The 22,343-nt window shown below is 40.1% G+C and overlaps 1 protein-coding gene across 2 annotated transcripts in view; it reads right to left on the bottom strand.

The window, feature by feature from the left end:
• ABCG2 (ATP binding cassette subfamily G member 2 (Junior blood group)) overlaps nucleotides 1-22,343 on the bottom strand; it is an 897,562-nt gene that overhangs the window by 530,576 nt on the left and 344,643 nt on the right. For both annotated transcript variants that reach the window (XM_044061359.1, XM_044061358.1), the window contains 2 exons: nucleotides 10,370-10,522; nucleotides 708-865 (listed from right to left, as the gene is read on the bottom strand). In XM_044061359.1, coding sequence (XP_043917294.1) covers nucleotides 708-865; nucleotides 10,370-10,522 — 311 coding nt within the window. The remainder of the gene's footprint in view (nucleotides 1-707; nucleotides 866-10,369; nucleotides 10,523-22,343) is intronic.

Here is a 22,343-nt window from a genome sequence, read left to right as displayed (position 1 = left end):
CATTTGGCAAAGCATCTGTCAGTGTGTGCTTACAATTGCCCTCATCCCTGAAATGCGACAGTTGAAACTGACTATGTTGGCAGAGCTGGTAGTGCAAGCAGTACAGCAGACTAGTAGGATGAACCTCACACCTTTCCCTGTAAAAGGTGAGCTGTTCATCCCCAGCTTGTACACATTTAAACTGAAGAAACCTAGGTTCACATGAAATTCTGATTTCATACAAGAAACCCGCTTTTTAAGATGCACAGTTGAGGACTGGGCTTATGTATAATTAAAATAGCAAATGAAGGAAGGGAAAGAGCAAAAAGAAAGCTACCAAATCAATGATATAGTCAAATTGTAGATGCCAAGAGAAAATGTATGCAAACAGACAAGGGCAACTAAGTGACAAATACGATACAGGGAAAACAGTTTCATTTCTTCATTCAGCTAAACATTTTTATAATCCTGTCATGCAGAGTTTGCAATATGGAAAAATAGCAGCATTTGCTTTTTTATGCCTTCTGGCCGGTGTGTATTGTGAAAATTAAACAAATACATGGTTCTCCACTATAATATTTTGTATTTCCTTGTTAAGAATTCTACAAATTTTATTTATTATGTGTGCACATCAGCATAACCATGTCACAATGAAAAGAAAGAAAAAAAATTATTATACTTGTCCAATTTCTCTTTCTACTCTTTGTAAGAATAAAGACCTGTGATACCTTTTCAAGAGCAGCAAGACGGCACCAGCTGTGCTGGCATCTAAACCTGTAGTAGGTTCGTCCAAGAAAAGCACAGAAGGGTCGGTGATAAGTTCCATCCCAATGTTTGTCCTTTTTCTTTCTCCTCCAGACACACCACGGACAAAGGCCGTTCCAATCTAGAGCAATACAAGCAATATTACCTTGACTGAACCACAACCAATGTATATAGTTTTATTTTCATTTCTTTTTTCTGTTTTTTTTTTTGTTTGTTTGTTTTTTTATATACACAGTCATTCTGTCTTTGACACTTGCTTTCTACATGACCTAAAGCAAGGTTTCACACAAATCTGTTTTGCTGACAGAGTGAATGGTAGACATTACAGTGGGAAAATCCCATGCTGTGACATTTTATTCCACCTGGAAAAATGGAGAAAAAGATGGAGAAGCAGATTATGTTACAATCTATATAAAAGAGCTAATCTCAGTACTGCTACAGCCACTTTCACCTAACGCTACACTTTAGAAGTTCAGAGTGTAGACAAGTGTATCCTGTCTTAAAAGCCTCACATAAAAGAACTTACCTTACATTACATAGGAAGATAACCTATATTAAAACCACATTTGTCTGTGAACTGCTTGTTCTGTTGTATCTTGATGACTTGAACATAATTTAACTTTCTTATACACTTACAAATTAACTTATTTGCTTTAACTTACTTGTATGCAAGAAAAAACTGTGATGTAGCATCATGTTTAATAAAAGCAGCACTGATATCAGTAGCCAGCAAGCTAACATTAGTCAACATAATATAACAGCTGCATAAGGAGTAAAGCTATGTAGAGATAAAGTGTCACATTTTGTAATAAGTACCTTGGTTACCTAAAGCAAAGACATTAACCTACACACCCTTTCATGCATACCTTGCAACTGTAAGTGCATGAAAAGCCAAAAAAATGGGGTGGGGAAACAAAGGCCCAAAATCAGTGACATATTTCAAATACTGCTCTGATAAACTTAATAATATGCTAGAAAAAGAAGTTATGTACTTACCATAACATTCCATGTGAGGTGTTCATCTCGCATTCATTCTTTACTGATGGGTTCGGAACCAATCCCTCGGCTTCAAGTCAGCATCTACTGCAAAGCTCGAGGATTTCAAGTAGCTCGAGGCCAAGTCCCTATCCCATGATGCACCCTGAGTTACCTCAGATCTTGTTTGCTGTGTAAAATAATACCATATGCCATTCCGTAACTCCATAAGAGAGAAAATATAGAAAGGCTGAGTGACCAGGAAGGATCTAACATCTCGGTCTTCTGAAAGCCCAGGAGAGGGTAGGAGGGAGGGACGTAAGAATGAAGGCGAGATGAACAACTCACATGGAAAGTTATGGTAAGTACATAACTTCTTTATGTGAAGTTGTTCTATCTCGCCATTCCATTCATTCTTTACTGATGGGTAGCATCCCAAGCACCATCAACCTAGGGTGGCTCACGGGAGTATATTTCTCAGGACCGTGGATCCAAAAGGGGCCCTGTCCCCAGAGGCCCTGTCAACTTTGTAATGAGTGATAAAGGTATGAGGTTTTGACCAAGTGGCTGCTGCGCAAATGTTATCAATAAGAAGTCTGGCAGAAAAGGCAGATGATGTAGAAACTGCTCTGGTTGAGTGAGCTTTAATTTTATGCTGCAAGGGCATATTGGCAGCTGAATAAGCAAAGGTGATACAATCAGGTAACCATTTAGACAGAGTTGTTTTAGCCACTGGCATACTCTTCCTGAAATCTGAGAATGAAACAAAAAGCTGGTCTGATTTCCTGAAATCTTTTGTTCTATCCAAATAAAATCTGAGCTGTCTGTGAACATCAAGTTTGTGCAGCATGTACTCTAAATTGTTGGAATGGTTGGGGAAGAAAACTGGCAAATCAATAATTTGTTTGAGATTAGTTTCAGTGCAAACTTTGGGAAAGAAAGAGGGGTTTGTTCGAAGTGAGACTCTGTCAGCATGGAAAATCAAATACGGAGGCTTAATGGATAAGGCCTGAAACTCTGACACTCTGTGGGCAGAAATAATAGCCACTAAAAACATGGTTTTCCATGACAAAAATTTGAAGTCACATGAGGAAGCTGGTTCAAATGGCGGAAGAATTATGTTGGAAAGGATAAAATTTAGATTCCATGGAGAATAGGGAGATTTCACAGGTGGTCTAATATGAAAGGTCCCTTTGAGAAAAACTTTGGATAATATGTGTGACATAATATTCAATCCTTCAAATCCCAGATGAAAGTTAACAGTGGCAGCTAGTTGAATGTGGACTGTTGCTACCGCAGCTCCTTTATTGAAAATTGTGGTTAAGAAATCTAGAATAGAGGCCATAGGGGCTTGGTAAGGATCAATATTGTTTTTAGAGGCCCATATAGAAAATTGTTTTAATTTGCTGAGGTACAGCTTCCTCACAGAGGATTTATGAGATGACAGGAGAATTTGCTTCATCTCCTTGGAAAGGTTATGGAACCTGGCTATGATGGTAATTGGAACAGCCAAGCTGTCAGCTTCAGGGACTGCAGAGAGGGATGAAGTTCCCCCGACGAGTGTGTCAGAAGGTCTAGAACTGAGTCCAGAATCCAGGGATCCTCCAAAGGATGAAGTCGAAGGAAGGGGAACCAAACCTGATGAGGCCAATAGGGAGCTATTAGAATGATGGTCCTTCCCAGGGATTTGGCTTTCTGTAATACCTTGTGTATCAAAAGGATTGGTGGGAATACATAGAGGAGACCCAGGGGCCAAACATGAATGAATGTGTCCCTTGGGGCTTCTCCCGGAGGGGGAATCAGGTCAAAGAAGCTTCTGAATTTGGTGTTCATGTGACTGGCAAAAAGGTTGTAGCAAAGCTGGCCCCACCTGTGGAATATCCTTTCCGCTATTTCCAACTTGAGAAGCCACTCGTGGGGTGATAAAATTGCTCTGCTCAACTTGTCTGCTATCACGTTGGATTTATCCGGGATGTGCGTTGCTAACAGAAAGCGCTGGGTGGAAATAGCCCACTGCCATACTCTGAGGGCCTCGTGACAAAGGGGTAAGATCTGGTTCCTCTTTGTTTGTTCAAATACCAGACCGCTGACATGTTGTCCATCTGAATCACAATCGTACCCAAAGGAACAGAGTCGTGGAAGTACTGCAACACCAAAAGTACTGCTCTCATCTCTAGGATATTGATATGCAGATGTGTCTCTTGATTGGTCCATGTGCCTTGGGCTGTCTTTCCCTGAAAATGCTCCACCTACCCTATTAGGGAAGCGTCCATGGTCACTGTGGCCACTGGAGGGGGTAGCACAAATGGGCGTCCTATCGTAACATGAAGTGAGGTCAACCACCACTGAAGATCCTTTTTGCAGGAATTTGTGATCATTATCATGTGAGACATGGGAAGCTCTTGGTAAGACCACTGAATGAACAACAGCCATTGTAGTAGCCGCATGTTCATATGACCTAGTGGTATGGCTAGAATTGCTGCTGCCATCATACTTAACAATTTCAGAACTTCTGATGCTGGTGCTTTCTTTTTGGATATTAGAATGCTGACGGAGAAGTAATATTCTTTCTACTGGAAGTCTTAGCATGGTGGTGGTGGTGTCCAGTTCTGCTCTGATAAAGACGATATGCTGCGATGGTGACAAGGCAGATTTTTCTGCATTTAGTGTAAAGCCCAGCTGGATGCAGAGTGACAGGGTGGACTCCCTGGCTTGAATGAGTTGATGCCTGGTAGTGGTGGTAAGGAACCAATCGTCTTGGTATGGAAACACCTGGAATCCTAAGGTGATCTGTGACCACTGCCATGCATTTGGTGAACACTCTGTGGGCTGTAGTGAGACCAACGCGCAGGGCTAGAAACTGGTAATGATTGGCTCCCAGCTGGAAGCGCAGATGATCCCTGGATGACCTGGCCATTTTTATGTGGTAGTACGCATCCTGGAGATCTATCAAGCACATCCAGTTGTCTTTCCCCTAAGAAGGGAAGTAATGACTGAAGTGTGACCATCCAAAACTTCTCTTTCTTTACAGATTTGTTTAGTCTTTTGAGGTCCAATATAGGTCTCCAGTCCCCTGTCCTTTTTGGAACTAAAAGGAATCTTGAGTAAGTTCCGGATCCTGTCTGGTCTGCTGGGACTGGTTGGATGACTCTTTTTCTTAGCAACGTCTGGACCTCTACTGTTGCTTGTTCCCTGTAAATGAGTGGGATGTCCATGATTTTCCTTATCGGTGGAGGGAGTGTGGTGAAAGGGATGAAGTATTCTCTGGAAATGATACTTTGTACCCAGTTGTCATTTGTTATTTTGAGCCAGGCATCTGGGTACAAAGATGAGCGACCCCCGAATGCCTTCAGAGCAGGACAGTTGGGCCTCATTTCAGGAGCGCTGGTAGGGCTTCCCAAAGAAATGATCTCTGTTGCCATGGTGTTGAGGAACCCCTCTGCCACAAGGGTGGCATCTTCCATTATTGACCCCTCCTCTGCCCCTGGAGGTAGGTCCACCACGTGTGTCCTGAAAGGCTCCTTGGGCTTTTCAGAACCACATTTTTCCTCCCCTTTCTCCCTTGGGGTAGGGTCTGGTAGGGGTGGAAAAATGGACCCCAACAGCAGAGTCTTTCCATCCTGCTCACACCTGGTTAACGTTTCCTTGACTTTAGGTCCGAAAAGGGATGAGCCATCAAAGGTGGTATTCACAAAGGATGACTTGAAGGGCTCCACAAAGGAACACAAGCACATCCAGGAGTGTCTCCTAAGAGCAACTACTGTACCCGCTGTCCTACTCGTTCCATCATCTGCATATGAAATGAGGCGCATGGACGAGTTCACTATAGAATTGAGGGTAGCAAGCAGGGCGGCAACTTTGTCTGTAGCTGCTGCAACTACTGTAGCCAGAAGAGTATCTCCCAGCTCTTTAAGGAAATCTCTTTGTATTCTGGTTTAATGTGTTAAATAGTTAAGTGAATGAAGAGCAAAGATTGCTGAACTAAACATGCGCTTCCCATATCTATCCATGATCCTGGAGTCTCTGTTAGAAGGATGGATAGACGAGGAACTTTCAGACATTTCCTTTTTGGTGGCTGCCACCCCCACTATGTCATCAACTAGCACACCTTTTGTCAAGAAAGATTTTTCTAGGAGGGCAGAAATAAACTTATTAGGCCTCCTAGGGACATGCTCCATAGTATCTGGAGACTCCCACGCCCTTTGTGAGACCAGCTGCATCAGCTCATCGAAGGGCGAAGACACCCAAGAGGTGGAGGGCTGAGACCTGAAAGCCTGCAGGAGGACCAACTCATCCTCAGTAGGATTGGTGGACTGACAGTCACCCATCTGCCTAAGGATTTCCAGTATCTCAGCAAATGAGATATCCTCAGAGGGGGACCATGGGGACGCTTCTGATTCATCCAAGTCAGTGTCAGATGTTAATGACTCCTGAGGGGAATCCAAGTGTTTCCTCTTATACGCTCTCTTCCTGGGAACCTCATCAGTGGGAGCTTCTGGGGAGGTCTCCGAAGAGCATGGGTCACCCAATGGAGCTTCCTGAGGTTCTGGGTCTCTGAGCATAGCAAGGATCTGTGAAGCAGAAGCAGACACAGGTGCTGTAGGGGATGAAGAAGCCAGACCCAAAGTTGAGGAAGTCTTGGGAGACATAACTCTTCATGGCTTCGAAAGCACCTCTGCTCTGATGCGAAGGGACTGATGGATCCAAGGAAACCGTCCATACCCCCAGCACCAGAACAGTGGGCTCCAAGCCTGAGGTAGGAGCCAAGCTCATCCAAGCTGAAGCCCCGAGAGGCAAAGTCGGAACCGAAAAGTTGGTTAGACTATCCTCCCCGGACCCAACCAGAGAGTGTCAGCTCCTAGAGTCCTCGATCGGTGCCAAGGATATCAGAGTGAATGGAGCCAAAGACACTGGAGCAGGTGTTGGCTCTGAAGGCTCCACAATCAGCAGGTCTGACTTCTCCAACTCTGATGGACTGGTATGGCTCGGAGGAGGAATAGATATAGCTGGCATAAGGGTCTTCGGCTCCAAAGTCACCTGGGTTGGAGCCGATAACAATTTGGTAAAGGCCAGTGCCTGTAAAAGCTTCTGCACCACCCAATCCACATCCAAATCAGACAGGCTCACAGAAGATCGAGATGATTGGACTGATGGTACCGACTCGAGAGAGTTTTGGATACCGGTTCCAAGACCGGGGACTGGCTCCAAAAGGAGAAGACAGTCGGCTCAGAGACCTGTGGAGCCGATGTCACAGACTCTTTAGATTTTTTTCATTTTTTGATTCTCCAGAAATCTTGAAGGACTTTGAGGACTTGCTAATAACATATGTGACCAAAAGGGTCACAGAATAACATTTCTTTTAGTCAGAAAATGAAATAGAAGTGTAAATAGGCCTATGAAAAAACGAGGCGGACAAATATATATAAAGATAGCACACAGGGAATGGAACACTACAGCTAAAGCTTTAGAAGCTTATCTAATCTAACTATCTAAGTATTTAAACAGTAAACTAGCAATAATATTGTAAATATAAAGATATAAAAGTTTTTAACTGGCCCAAGCTAGCAGGAACCTCTGATCAGTTGTAGCGGCAAACTAGATCTGAGGTAACTCTGGGTGCATCATGGGATAGGGACTTGGCCTCAAGCTACTTGAAATCCTCGAGCTTTGCAGTAGGTGCCGACTTGGAGCTGAAGGATTGGCTCCAAATCCATCAGTAAAGAATGAACGGCAAGATAGAACAACTTCACATTAACAGATTTTACATTAGCATGCATTTTCTAAAAGATGTGAAGTCTGAAATTCAAATGCATGTCATTATTTAGTGACTTCAGTCCTCAATGATTTACCAGGAAACAACAAATTTTACATGAAACAGACCAAAAATATGAGAAAAAATCAAGACAATCTAGAAAAGTCTGAACAGTTAAGAGCTGTGCCCTCATGTCTTTGTTATTCTGCAATGACTAAGATGGTAGCAAAGTGTATAAAAGCCAGCCTAAATTATACAGATGATTGTTTCTGCATACTAACACATAACATATAAAAAAAACCTCTCAACTGTCCAGATTTTTGAAGAATGCCCAGATTTTTGCCTGATATTTTTTTAACACCTTTATTGAATTATTCCTTAAGACATAGGAAAACATACATTTACATAAAAGAAAAAAACATGTTAACATCTCCACAGTTACAAAATTATACATCCCATATATTATTTTATACAATTATCATCAATCCAATATTACATAAATTGATGAATTCCTGCCTTCCCTTTAATGATACTCCTCCTCCAAAACATTATTCTGCTCCTACTCTTTTCTAAAGTTACCACTTTAATTTCTTTTATCTCTGCTAAAATACTTACTTCTTGAAATACAGTTGGTTTACACTTTGATTTCCATTTTCTTGTAGTTGTTTTTTGATAGTCACTAGAATTAAACTTAACAAGGCCTGACTACGTCTAGGCAATTCAGATCCTGTATTCTAGTTTTAAAAAATTATAATTTCCTTTATTACATGCATTTGCTCACTCAATATTTCTGACAGAGTACTCTGCAGGGAATGTTTAAAGTCTGCCAACTCATTATACCCAAACATATGTTCCCAGTTTCTCACAGAGAGAGTGTTATTTGCTCTTAATGGTAAAAGAGTTTGATGTTTTGCTGTTAATTTTTACTGCAGAAGTTTTTTTTTATTTTAATAAATCAGTCTGTGTGCTAAACTGAGTGAATTCATCTGGCCTGGAACTTGTGGTGTGAGGTTTGGTTTGTTCTACAGTGTGGTGCTTCATATGTTCCCAATTACCTCTTTCTTCCCCATAACACCTCCAACATTTGCCATCTGCCTGAGGATACAGGTCCAATACAAGGGAAGAGAAATCTGGGAGGAAAGCAAAAAGAACTATAAAGAAGCTTTGGAACAGTTGAAAGTCATGCAATCTGATGGGATTAGCAAGGGGACATAGAAGAGCAGGGAGCTGAAAGAGGCTGAGGAGAAGGTGGTTCGATTCTTGGATGGATTTAGAGAATGGCACTACAGTGCATTAAAGCAGATTTTGTTTGACAATAACTTTAAGGCACTAGGTGTAGCCTACATGTACACTTAGTGTAATATTTCTGAGTGACTACAAAATACAAAATATGTGGTAGGGATGTTCTTGAATACAGATTGTGTACACTTAGTACTGTTATGTAAAATTGTTAAAAAAGATTCATGGAATAATGTTGCCAATGTACACAATAGGTTCATAGGTAAACAATAAGCAAGCTGACCATTACAAGCAAAGCCAATAACCCATAATCAAAAGTTCCCTCCAGCCACTTTTCAAAATGTAGAACACAGTAGGATATGTCATATATGTCAGGTGAGGAAATTTTTAAGTATTTTTGTTTGGCAGTTAACACACAGGCTTAAGCTTACTAGCTGTTAATGAGCTGGTCCCTGTAGTCCATGGTTTGATTCCCACAGCCTCCATTTACCTACTGCACGACTTTGGTAAATCACTTCACTAGACAGTGATCTAGGATAATAAGGAAACTGTACAAGGCTCCTTAATTGTCTCCTTGACTGCATGTCTAGTAACTACCTATGGCAGATCTCTTCTCATAGAAGCAATGGATTAATTTATGATTATTTTCCAAACTATAATTCACAATATCAGTAACTAAATGCAGTATAAACTTCAGGAAAATACTTCAATATTTGTTGTTGTTTGCCTTTCAGCTTTTTCCCGGTAAGGGGTCGCCACAGCGGAACTCTGGTCCGCTAATGATTTGCAGTAGATTTTTTATGAAATGCCGAGGTGCCAGCTCGATGCCCAACCTTCAACAAAGGCATGCCCATTTACGCACGCATATCTTTCGAACGCTACCCAATCACGGGAAGGACATGCAGACTCCACACAGAAGGCACTCCCAAGCCAAGCTGAGGATCACTTCAATATTTATTTTTTATTTATTTATTTTTGCTAGGTATGTTGAATGACAAGACAAGATGCTAAAGACTTTCATATCCAGTACAAACAAAGAGTTGCATTAGCAAATTATAATAAGAAAAATGACATGCAGTTCAAAACAAAAACACAATCCAACCACAATAACTAAGCAGAGTGAAATCCCCACTTAAAGCTATCAAGAGAGTAAAAGACATGCCAGTGCCTTAAAAACAAGAGCAGAGTGCAAGCTACTTAACTGTTTAGATAAGAAAGTAATAATATTACCCATTTGTTCATCATGTAGGCCCACTGGCCATTTTCAGGGACAACCTAGAAGCAAATGCTTAATTGCTCAAGTTAACACAATAGGCATATGAGGTTATGAAACCCTGCACCACAACAACTACAGATTAAAGCCTTAACTGTCTGTGCCCACTGCACTTCTGAACACTTGCCAATCAAATTAACTTCCTAAATGAGGAGACAAAGTATTCCATACTGCTTGATAAAATTTTTAAAATAATTTTCACAAACTGTAACTGTACATCATGGTCTAAAAAAGATAGTTATTCACATGTCTGTAAGACGTAAGCACGTATAAGAGCATAAAATGAGCTATTAAATAGAGTATAAATGACAGTGTAACTAAGGATACACAACAAAGTGGAAAGTGTGAAAGTCTAATCACCTGTTGGTTGAATTACACGTACATACCTTAGAATTTGCTACTTTACTTAACCCCAACTCTCTGATAAGCTGCTCCACTTTTTCATTTTTCTGCTTCTGCCTGATGCTCTTTGGTAGACGAAGTGCTGCTGAGAACTGAAAATTCTCTTTAACCGTCAGCGTTCCCATCACCACATCATCCTGTAGATATACAAAATAGTAAATTAGCAACATAACCAGTTGAAAACTTAGCTTTCATCTCTGCTAAGTGATACCGTATGTTGGAAATGGAAAACAAGAACTGCTAACAACAGAAGCCAGGTATATTATGATACATTTACTCTCAACCAGTGCAATCTGCAATCTCAAACCACATTTGTTTTATGTCATGGGGCAAACTCAGCTTAAGAAAAAGGTACATCAGGATATATAAAGTATTTCATGAAAGCACTGGTTTCACAGGATGGAAAATGCTGACATAGCTTAACAGCACTTGTCATAACAGTAACAGAGAGCTTCAGTGTGAAGAGAAACAGTTTGTCTGAAATGCTGGCAAGGCATCAGTCATGGCTATACTCTACGATAATCTTTGCATTTAATTGCAAAAAAGATTTAAACTACCCAGTGCTTAATTTATTTTTTTCCAGAAGGCTACTATGTCTGGGTAAAGTGAAAACACCATAATGGAGCATGCAGCATGACTGTGGTTGGGATCTTTGCTCCCATTCATCTAGTCTGGCAAGTGGCAGTCCAAGTCTCCTACTTTAAAAGTTTTTCCACAGATATTCAGCAAATCTGCTACAAAATGAGAGAGATCATATTTAGCCTTGAGTCAGACATACTTTTTTGCAAACATCTCAGCTTCACAGCAGAGTGACTACCATAGATCAGTTTATAACCAAGACTTTCAAGTTTATCTTTTGCAGGGAGATATACATGCACAATGTATTTCATTAAACTGCATACCAAAAGAAAATTATTTGTCTATCTAGACTCCACATATGTTACAGATAGCCTAACACAACTGCTTGTTCTTCCCAGTCATGTCTCTCTGGGAATTTCCATCAATCACATTTTTAATATGAAAATGGATGTTATCTCATATAGGGATGGTTGCCACTTGTGTAGTAGTCCTCATCAGACATACACCTATTCATGGCTCATGCAACACATAGGGTATATATCTTCAAATAAATTCCAGCTACAGGGAAAATATACCATGTAGTATGTTTATTTCTGGATGTAGCCAAAATAAAGACCTCATGCCAGACTTGAGGCATATCCATAGTGCATGTGTTGTTTCCTATGTATTCTGACAGAACCTAAATGTTACACAATGCATTTTATAATTAAAACATACCATTGAAATTCACTTTGTTACTTTTTAAAATTAAGTCCTGAAGCCTTCCACTCACTCTAGTGCCTTGAACATCATGATAATATGTTACTAGGATTGTAGACTGGTCTGTTCTATTACTTAATTGGGATAGACTCATGTGGTATGCCTCTGTAAAATACTGCTAACATGTCATCATACTGTTCATGTCACAGGAGGAAGCATCATACTTTAGGACTTAATTTTAAAAGCAACAAAGTGAATTCTAAAAGTATATTTTATTTTCTAAAAGTGTATTTTACATAGATGTGTAACTGATGATGACAGCAACTGCAATATGATGAGTCGCCTTCCTCACAAGATGCAAACTTTAGCTTCTTCATGTCTAATTATGTACTTCACTATACAGCCCCTATGGCACACATCCATGTGCTCCTTACAGAGAAATAAACAAGCTAACAAACAAAGTACTTATACATAGTCTAAACATACAAAAGCAAGGTCACTAGATGCCCAGCTTTTGTATGAGTAGAATAATGCTAAAATAAGCATATATTCCAATAAAAAATGTGCTCTTTCGACAACTTAATCAATACTATTTATTTATTTTATTTTATTTTACATTTGTTGACCGGGCTAGTCTAACTGGATATATGTCCATTTTCAGTAGAGGCCCGGGGAGAAAAGCTCCAAGCATCAGCAGTGACAAAGAATACAATATATAGTAATAGTCAAGTGAATTATAATATATTGGCTACATTGGGCAGAACAAAAATTTTACAGAGTCATTTAGTAGGTTTAAGCTAAGATCAAATACAGAGAGCAGTACTATGAAGGAAATTATTAATTACAGATAGGTGACATAAAACAGTAGAGTAGAGAAGTATAGAGAGAGCAGGAAGGGGAATGAGATATCAGTCAGGGTTAGAGCAAGGACAAAGCCAGTGAGTTGTAAGATATTCTTTAAGATGTTTTTTAAAAAGAAGAGTGGAAGCAAGGGTGGAAAGTTCAGCAGGAAGCTGGTTCCAGATTTTACCTTCTGTGTTGGCAAAAAGTGAGTCCCCAGCTTTGTTTTTTATTTAATAGTGGAAACTAGAAGCTTATTAGCTGAGCGTAGTGTTGCAAGATTTTTGTAGGGTGCAATCAGATTAGTGAGGATAGGGGCATTATTAGGGTGATAAAGGAGCTTTTGGGTGATAACTAGTTGTTGACAAAGTAGTTGGTTCTGCAGTTCTAGCCATCCCAGTTGTTTTAGGTTGAGACAGTGCTGAGTTCTAAAGGTGGTGCCTGTGGCAAATCTGGCTATGTTATTGTAACTGGTGGAAAGTTTGGTGAGGTTGTTTTTTTTTGTTAGATTGGTATATATTGCAGAAGCATAGAACAGGGTAGAGATAAGGTGGGTCTGGGCAATAGTCATTCTGGCTGAAGGGGAGAGGAAGGGTTTGATTCTGTAAAGGGTGCCTAGTTTTTTGTTGAAAGACTTTATTATAGAATTAATGCGGTCATCAAAGCTAAGATTATTATCAATTGTTACTCCCAGAAGATGGGTTGAAGTGTCTGGGGATATGTTAGTTGCATTGTTAGAGGTTATTGTGAAGTGCAGTTGAGGTGAATTATGAGTAGGAGCAAAGAGCAATAATTTTGTTTTTTTGGGGTTCAGGAGGAGGCAGTGTTGCATGAACCAATTTTCAACACTGTTAAATACTGTTTGGGTGAGGGACTGGAGAGAGGTTTTGGACTTGGCTGAACAAATTAAAGTGGAGTCATCTGCATATTGTATGCAGGTGGCCTGAGGAATTTTGGTATGTAGGTCATTAATAAACAATGAGAAGAGTAGAGGTCCTAAAATAGAGCCTTGTGGTACTCCAGTGTTCACAGGGAGGGATAAGAAAGATTATTATCCCACAGTACTGCTTGCTGTCTGTTTTCCAGATAGGATTTAAACCATTGTAATGCTTGTGGGTCAAGTGATTGGGCTTTTAGAATGTCTGTAAGCATGTTATGGTTGACCATATCAAAGGCTTTTGAATAGTCAATAAATAGTGCAGAGGAAAAAGTGTTATTGTTATGATTTTTTTTTATGGAGTCAGAAAAGGATAGTAGGGCAGTTGTTGTGCTATGGAATGACCTAAAGCCATGTTGGCAGTTGTCAAGTAAATTATTTTGGAGAAGGTGGTCAAGTAGTTGTCTGTGTATGCATTTTTCCATTATCTTAGCTATTGGAGAGAGTAAGGTGATAGGCCAAAAGTTGGAGAGCTCAGTAGATGACCCACCCTTATGTAGAGGGATGATGTGGGATACTTTCCATATGGAGGGGATTTTGCTTTCTAAAATTGTTCTATTTATAAGGCTGGAGATGGGATAGGCAATGGCTTTCACTGCAATTTGCAGGTATTCAGCTGGAAGACAGTCAGCAGAAGGGGTGCATGGTTTTAGTTTTTGAAGGAGTTTGCAAATGAGGGATGTAGGTACCGGTTGTATTTGAAAGGTTGAAGATGGAGTCTTAGTGGTATTTAATGGGGATGTGGTAATAGGTGGTAAAGTATTGGCTAGGGTTCGAATGGCTTCAGTAAAGTAGTTATTAAAGGTATCAGGAATCTGGTTAGAGTTATTATGGTTGAATCCTGAAGGGGCATGAGTTTTAGAGTGCCCTGGCTGAAGAAGTTTGTTTATGCCAGACCAGAATTTTTGTGGTTTTTGTTGATGGGTTTGTTGGAGGTGAAGGTAATAGTCTTTTTTGTCTCTGAGAATATCTTTCTTGGTGGCATTTCTTAACTGTTTAAAGTAAAGGTGATCTGATGGACATTTGGAGACTCTCCATTTGCCCCAAATTTTATTTCTGAGGAGGATCTTTTGCCCAGTATGTTTTGTGAGCCAGGGGCAATTTTGGTCCTTATTCGGGAAGAGAGATGGGGAGCATGGTAATCTAGGATCTGAAGGAATCTAGTGTTAAAGTAGGTCACTGTTTCATCAAGTGGAAGATAAGACATAGGTGATCAGTCACATGCTTTCAGTTCATTTTGGAAGCGCTCTGGATTAAAAATTTTTTTGGAATGGGAGATTTTAAAATTGTTAGTAGTTGGGCTATGGATTCTTTATTTAATAATGTAGGTTAGCATGTGGTCACTAATATCGTCAGGAAGGGTTCCTGATTTATAAGTATCAAGGTGGCTGTTGATAAGGATCCAGTCTAGGATGGTTTCCTTACTGCTTGGCTTATGGATTCTAGTCGGAGTGGTTATAATTTGTGAGAATCCATAAAGATTTATATGATTGGTAGGATTAGGGGAACTGCAGGTAGCCCAGTCTATATTAAAGTCACCTAATACAATGGTTTCCTGAGGTAGGTGGGTAGTGAGGTAACTAAGTAAGTTTTCAAGAGTATTGATATTATTTCCAGGGGGGAGATGTGTGCAAATTAGATAGATAGATTTGGAGTTGTTGATTTGAAGTCTGGCACTAAGAGTTTCTGAACTGGTATCCGATAGTAGGAGCACATTGAAGGGAGAATCTTGGAGTTCAGATTTATACATAATGGCTACACCTCCACCCGTTTTGGTTTTATGGTCACATCTCAGGATATTATATCCAGGAGGGGTAATCTCCTGGGCCAGAGTTGAGGGCTTTAGCCATGTCTCTGTAATACAGAGAATATCGAATAAGTGCACATCTAAGAGTGCATGTATGTAGGTAATTTTATTGTTAATGCTACGGATGTTAAGGTGAACTATCAGGAGGGAGTTAGATAGTCTATTTAAGGTAGTGATAGCAGGAGATGTTAGGTTGTGTAGGATATTGGGAATATCAGTATTGGGGCCAGGGTTTGGATGAATATCACCATCTAATAGGGGGTGTTGTTGAGGATATTGTACAAACTTAAGGATTTTGTAGAAATTGTTTGGGAATTTTTTGATAAGGAAGTAAGTAACATGGGTAGCTCTACGGTATTTTGGTAATATATAGATAGAAGTGGAGGTTATGTTACTGTGGTTGAGGTAGTTTATGGGAGAAACTGGTAGAGTTTGCTGGTAGGGGTGGTGTTGTTCAGCAAGAGAGAAGTGTTCAAAAAAGGTTAATGTGTATGGTATTGTGAGAGAAGCAAGAGTTGTAGTTAAGAGTAGTAGGTTTGTGGTATAGATTTGTATGTTGGGGCCATTAGGATATGTAGCTAAGGAGTTTGAGTATATAGAGGGAGGGAGTGTAGTAAGTAAAACTAAAGGTGGGAGAAAGGACAGAGTGCTTTAAGAGGATGAGTAGGTTGAGGGAAGAGGTGTACAATTAAGTAAAATAAAGGTGGCTGTAAGAGAGAAGCTGTAAAATATAAGCAATACAGGAAGGGGTGAGGAGAGGTTAGGGCGTAGATCAAGAAAGGTAATTAGCTTAATTAAGGAATTGTAGAGGTTAGGGGTAGGGCTGTTAAGTAGAGGAGGTGTGCGATAGGACGATAATGGGAGGGGGTGTGACTACAGAAGTATATGGCTAGGACCACTGGGGGTGGGTGGGAATTGGGGGTAGGGTATGGGAGCAGAGTGAGTCTGCAGGGCAAATGGAATGGGTTCAGACAGGTAACTGAGAAAATCAGGGAAAAAAAGAAATAATCAGCAAACAGCTAACTACTTTGTGCCTTATTTGAAAAGGATAGGTAAAGAAGGGAGGAAACAATGTAGTGAAACTAAGTGGTTGCTGAGAACAAAGCTAGTAGAAAGAAGCAGGTAGAGTGGAAAGATAGGGCAGGAAGAAAATCCTCAATCCTGGGTCAGAACTTTAATTTCAAAAGGAAATCAGGGAAGGATAGATGTATAATGGGCTATCCTAGTTTAGATTGCCAACTAGTGGTCAGGTATTGTATTGCAACAGATGCAAGGGAGCAGAGATAAAATGGTAAAGGGTTTGCAAAGGCTACTGTAGATAGTTGCAGGAGACAACACAGGAGTGAGAAATAAGAAAAAATGTATAAGTATTTAGGGATAGAGAGGGGAGTATGGCTGCTGGGTATTCTGGCTAGGTAGCATATCATACATACACCAGATATTAAGCAAGTGTTAAATATTACCACTCTGTTGGATAATACATACTTTCTTGCCTCCTAGTGAACTGGGTTCTTAAGCAGGACAGCAAGTCTTTTTGTCTATAGAGGAGTTGGTTGGATTTGTTTGCAGGGGGTCCTTTCACCAGGTAGGTAGATTCTTAAGGTTTTAGTATAGGATAGATGATACAAACCAAGGAACAGTGGGAACAAGAGACTCAATGAAAGTGTAAGGAAACAGACATTTAAAAGACAGTTAGGGTAGTACACAGAGCATTCAATTCTAACAAACAAGCAGACATTAAATACAGTTGGGTAGTATTCAGCTTTCAAGTTCAAACAAGCAGATGAAAACATTCATTACAGAGTTTACAGACACATAGCAAGGCATACTGGCACTTATTCAAACTTAAGCAATGGTTCCGAGTAATTAACAAAGTAAGGGAAAAGGTCTAAGTAGTATACAGCAGTCTAGCTAGGAATAGGTGCAGCAGTGTTGAGTTAGGTCCAGAAAGGTATCACATTAAGAACAGGACTAGGCAGTATCTAAGCAGGTTATATACAGCAATTCATTAAAGCTTGGCAAAATAGTAGCTTATGCTACGTTAAGGTGACACCAATATAATCAAACAGTTAGCGCTGGCTATGTGTAACACTACCTACACAGGTTAGTGGTGCTACAGGCTATTTCCCCCTCTATAGGTGTATTACTGAGTTTGGAGTATGCACAAGTAGTCTAAATGCATGTCCTGCTCAAGCACATATCCAGACTAGCATAAAAGCAAGGACATTGTATGCCATACAGCCAAAATAGTGTGTATAATACCAGTAATGTATAATTATGAAGAATGGCTAGGCTCTTTAGCACTCTGACAGTGTTAACGTAAGAGCTCTCCTTAAACAATACAAAATACAATGCTATTCTCTAGCGTTCGCTCTACCGTAGTTCTTGCCCAAGCGCCAATCCAGGCTAGCTTGGAAGCTAGGACACGGTAAGCCCAGAGGCCAAAAATATGCCATTCTGCTTATTTGTTAAAGAAAGGAGGATCTGAGTGATATCGCACATGGAAATGTCCCCTTTACGGCGCTCCTTAACCTTTGGCAAGCCCTGAGGCCAAAAAGTATGCCGTGCTGCTTGTTAGTTTAGGAAAGGAGGCTCAGAGTGATATCGTTCACGGACAATGTCCACTTTACTGTGCTCCTTAACCCTTGGCAATAGCACATTGATTATCTAGCGTTCGCTAAATACTATTATTACTATTCAGTTTCTTATCTGGTTGTCTTGCCATATCTGTTTCTCTTCTGGATGATCACACCAATGTACACTTTTATCTGGTTGATACCATGCCAGAATTGATCATGCCTCTTCAGGCTTGCAGCACACACATCCAAATGTTCTGTTTTCTCTTTGTATTTCCCCAAATGCAAATGGTACAACCATTAGAAGCTGCTTAGCATAGATCAAACCCAGTACTGCAGCACAGGTGTCTGCTCGGATAGCTGAAGAGCCAGTCAGCAAATGAACATCTATGCAGTGTTTTCTTCTATCCAGTCATTTAAAGAACCTTCACTCCCTTAATTTGTGTACAGCACAGGATATGAATGGGAAACTGTATTTGGTATTAGGCAAAGGGCAGATAAAAATTACTGTGACACATTTTCTCCCAATAAGACATTCAGGGTGTGCACAGTCAACAAAGTAGGTGTGTATATGGACTGCTGCATATCTGTTTGTTTTAAACTGTGCAGCTGTATTTTACTGCATTTTTAGATTGTCTGTCAATTGAATTCTTCTTGCAACTGTAATTACTGTTCATCTGCTTGTCTGTTCATTTTACTGGTTTACTGCACTTAAAAAACATTACCATATACTAGGTTCAGGTTTTTGCTGAATCTAGTACTGTTTGTGACTCTGGAGCTTGTAAAACAGTTAATCTTTTGTCTGTAGAGGCCCCCCAGTGCCCTCGTGGGAGGGAGGTACAGTTTGGACTGATCTAGATAGAGTTATTGTTACAGGTCTCTGTTTAAGGTGTTTTGATTGGATAATTTGAACTTTGGCTGTTTCCTGTTTTATTTTATTTTTTTTTGCTTTAAAAAGCAACCGGTTTGTGCTTGTTTGCACCTGTTTGTGCATTGTGCAGTATCACGCACTACTGAGCAGAGGGATTGCCAGTTACAGATACCTGCTCTCTAGTCTCACAAATATTACCTAAACCACAGCTTTTCACACATAAACCTACTAATACCTGCCTCTGCTGCATTCCCTCTTCAACTGTTATAGCCAGACCAAGATTATTCCTAGTACTATGAATTCTCAGTTTCCTGCCTTTTCTCCTACCAGCCTGGTTGACATGGGTCTACTGAGGCAGTGTAGCAACTGTCTCATGTACACTGACACCTCCCTACTTCTAAATGATTCCTGCACCATTTGTGAGCGATGCACCTACATTATGACTCTGGAATCACAGCTCTGTCTCGCAATAGATACCAATACAAAGAGGGTTGTCAGCCAACCTACCACAACTCCTACTCATGGCACACAGCATACACATTGATCAACACATGCAGAGGTACTTACAAAAAATCTGCCTAAACACTAGAGACCTCCAAAACACATACTTACTAAACCAACCATAACAACCAAAGTATACATTGCACATAATGACACAAGCACAAGTGTATCACCACCAAAGCCCATAAGGCAACATACATCCACTCTAAATATTTAGACATAGGAGACTCTGTAGTGAGACACACATACATCCCCCTCACCAGGCTGAACAAGGAGAAAGTCACAGTCAGCTGTCTTTCTGGTGCCAGGATTTGTCAGATCACGCAGGCACTCAAGTCACTCAACAAGTACCATTATGATTTGGTCATAGTACATGTTGGTGTGAATGACTTGAGACAGACCTCCCTGAACTACATGAAGAGAGACATAGGTTCATCGGTAGGTACTAGGCTATCAGCCCAAGGGCCTAAGTAAGCCACATGATTGAGCTCCCTGATTATGTGTCACAAGCAGATATATTCCTAGCCTTGAGCAGCATATTACCCTTGTGTAGGATGATACCACAGTATAAACAGAAAATCATTGACTTCAATAATTGGCTTAGTTTCTGGTATTATTCTATGGGGAATCAGTTTCTGTCAGCCTGGGATGACATGAGTGATAGACTTCGATGCTTTTTCAGATATGGTCTTCCTCTGTCATCCCTGGGATTTTGGCTACTGGCAAAGGCTTTTGCCACCCCCATAGTGCTTTTTAGGCAATGTCACAAGGACAAAATTCCCGACATGACAATTTCATCAAAAAAGAACCTCACAGTTATGCTTATGCTGAACCTTATCAACAAAGATATAGGTAATCTCCAAACACTTGACCCTACTCAGTTTGGCTTTGTCAAAGGGAAATCATGCCTGTTAAATCAAGACAGTCACCAGAGCCCTGGATGTGGGAAAATCTGTGCATACAGCAAACCTAGACATGGCCAAGGCTTTTGATGCTATCCCTCACTCAGGTATCATTGACAAATTCACCCAGCTAGGTATCAACCCTTATATGGTTAGATGTGTTGTTAACTGGCTCACTGATAGAACACATATTGTAGAAACAGGGAATCCACCTCCAACAGAAGACCGGTAACCAGTGGTGTTCCACAGGGATCAGTCCTGGGACCTCTACTGCTTGGAATCTATTTCTCTGAAATACAATCAAAAACTAATGGTCCGTGGCTGACAAAGTTTGCTGATGACTGCAAACTGGGAGCAGTCATAGAATCTCCAAATGATCTCAACATCCTACAAGAGGGTTTTCATAAACAAATAATTTGTACCAAAGTCACGGCTTTAAACTCAATAAAATAAATGTATTATCATCCTTTTCGGTAAGAGCGATGTTCCTGCTAACTACCACATCAATAGCAACACCCTAAATAAGCAGTCTGGTGAGAGACCTGGGCAAACAGGTTGACACCAACCTCACCTTTGATCACCATGTCTCCACAGTGGTAAGAAGGGCATTCTATACTGCTCACATCATAAGTAAGGGCACTGACTCCAGAAAAAAAGAAGTTATAAATCCCCTGTACTCTTCCCTCATTAATCCAATAGTTGAGTACAACATCCCTTTTAGTATGTACCTTTCCAAGTACCTGCAGCAAATGGAGAGACCACAAAGGTTCCTCACAAGGAAAATTCAAGGTCTTCAGCATCTGTCCTATGTGGATTGTCTGAAATCATATTCACTTTATTCTGTTTCATACAGACTACTCAGAGGTGATCTCTGCCTTGCATATCAGGCAATCTCTGCCCTGCTTTACTGGAAATGCTGCGTACCCGCAAGTCAAATGGTATATGGGTTACTCTCTCTAAAGAGTGTAACCTGGTATGTGACATTAATAGAACCTGCAAGACAGACAGATTTGTCTCCCAGAGGTTACCACACCTTTGGAACAGTCTTCTACTTCATATCAAACAAAGCACCTCATTGGCCTTCTTCAAACGCAATCTGGATGATTGGATGAGTAACTGTAAATTCACCCTGGGGTTCTAAATGTATCCCTCTTGGACTGAACAATATGTGCTGATCATGGAAATAAGGGTAGAACTTGGCTAGGCTTGTAAGGGCCCTAGGAACATTAGCCTAGTAACTTCCTATGATCCTATGATCCTATGATTCTATGATAATTTTATGAATACAGCAATGGTAGCATTTATGCTCCATAACAGAATGTCATAGGACTCAAAAAGAGGACATCTGAAGGTCAGAGGTAAGGATTAAATTGGGAGGGTTCCTCTCTTACAAGCTGGGCTTGAACAGAGAAACCAGGCAGTAATATTCTCTTTCCTCACTGTTATTTACTTTACAGTTAAAACTGTTGGCAAAAGAATAAGCAATTCACAAATGTAAGGATATGACTGATATGGTCCTTAAGAAAAATTAGCCTTCCTTATAGATGATATTATTTTGAACTTGATAAATTAAAAAAAAGACATTTCTGTGTTGTGGAACATTCTGAGACATTTTCATTATTTTCAGGATATAAAATTAAAACTGATAAAATAAAGGCTATAATGGTAATCTATGCACCCATGTATTAACTGGTTCAGCAATACCCATACCTATGGCAGCTTAAGATGTGTGGAAAGAAACTAAACAAAGTATAAGTTACAATTGAGAAAATGGAAGCTTTGGGATATGAGCAGTAAACTACAAGCAGTGAAAATGTTCTTAGTCCCCTTAGTCTTATATACAGATCAAGCATATTTTAATCAACTAGAGGAGAAGTTGTGGTTGATAATTAATAAAGAATTGAAACAATTTATTTAGGAGAGGAAGGAGGCAAGAGTTAAGTGACATAAGCTGATTCTCCCCACAGAACTAGGTGGTACAGAGTTACTTAATTTGAAGGAATACTTTAGAGATACATAGTCAAGGCTCATACACATAACTGAAGCATAAAGTTATGAATCAAAGTAGAAAAGGATTATGATGAAACAGAGACTAGGAGTTTGGATGTAAGTCCTTAAGGAAAATAACAATAGCCATACAGAAAATGAAACTCATAAAGTTGCAAAAGTATTCTAAAAACTAAGTAAAAAAAACAGTTCTGGTAACATTTGTAGTTGAGTCTAGAACAGAAATTGCTCCTGGTCTC

The sequence above is a fragment of the Protopterus annectens genome, chromosome 2.part0, assembly GCF_019279795.1.
Source record: "Protopterus annectens isolate FY-2018-M chromosome 2.part0, PAN1.0, whole genome shotgun sequence".
Classification (NCBI taxonomy): Eukaryota; Metazoa; Chordata; order Ceratodontiformes; family Protopteridae; genus Protopterus; species Protopterus annectens.
The sequence above is the reverse complement of the archived record's forward strand: the minus strand, read 5'-3'. Positions and strand labels throughout refer to the sequence as shown.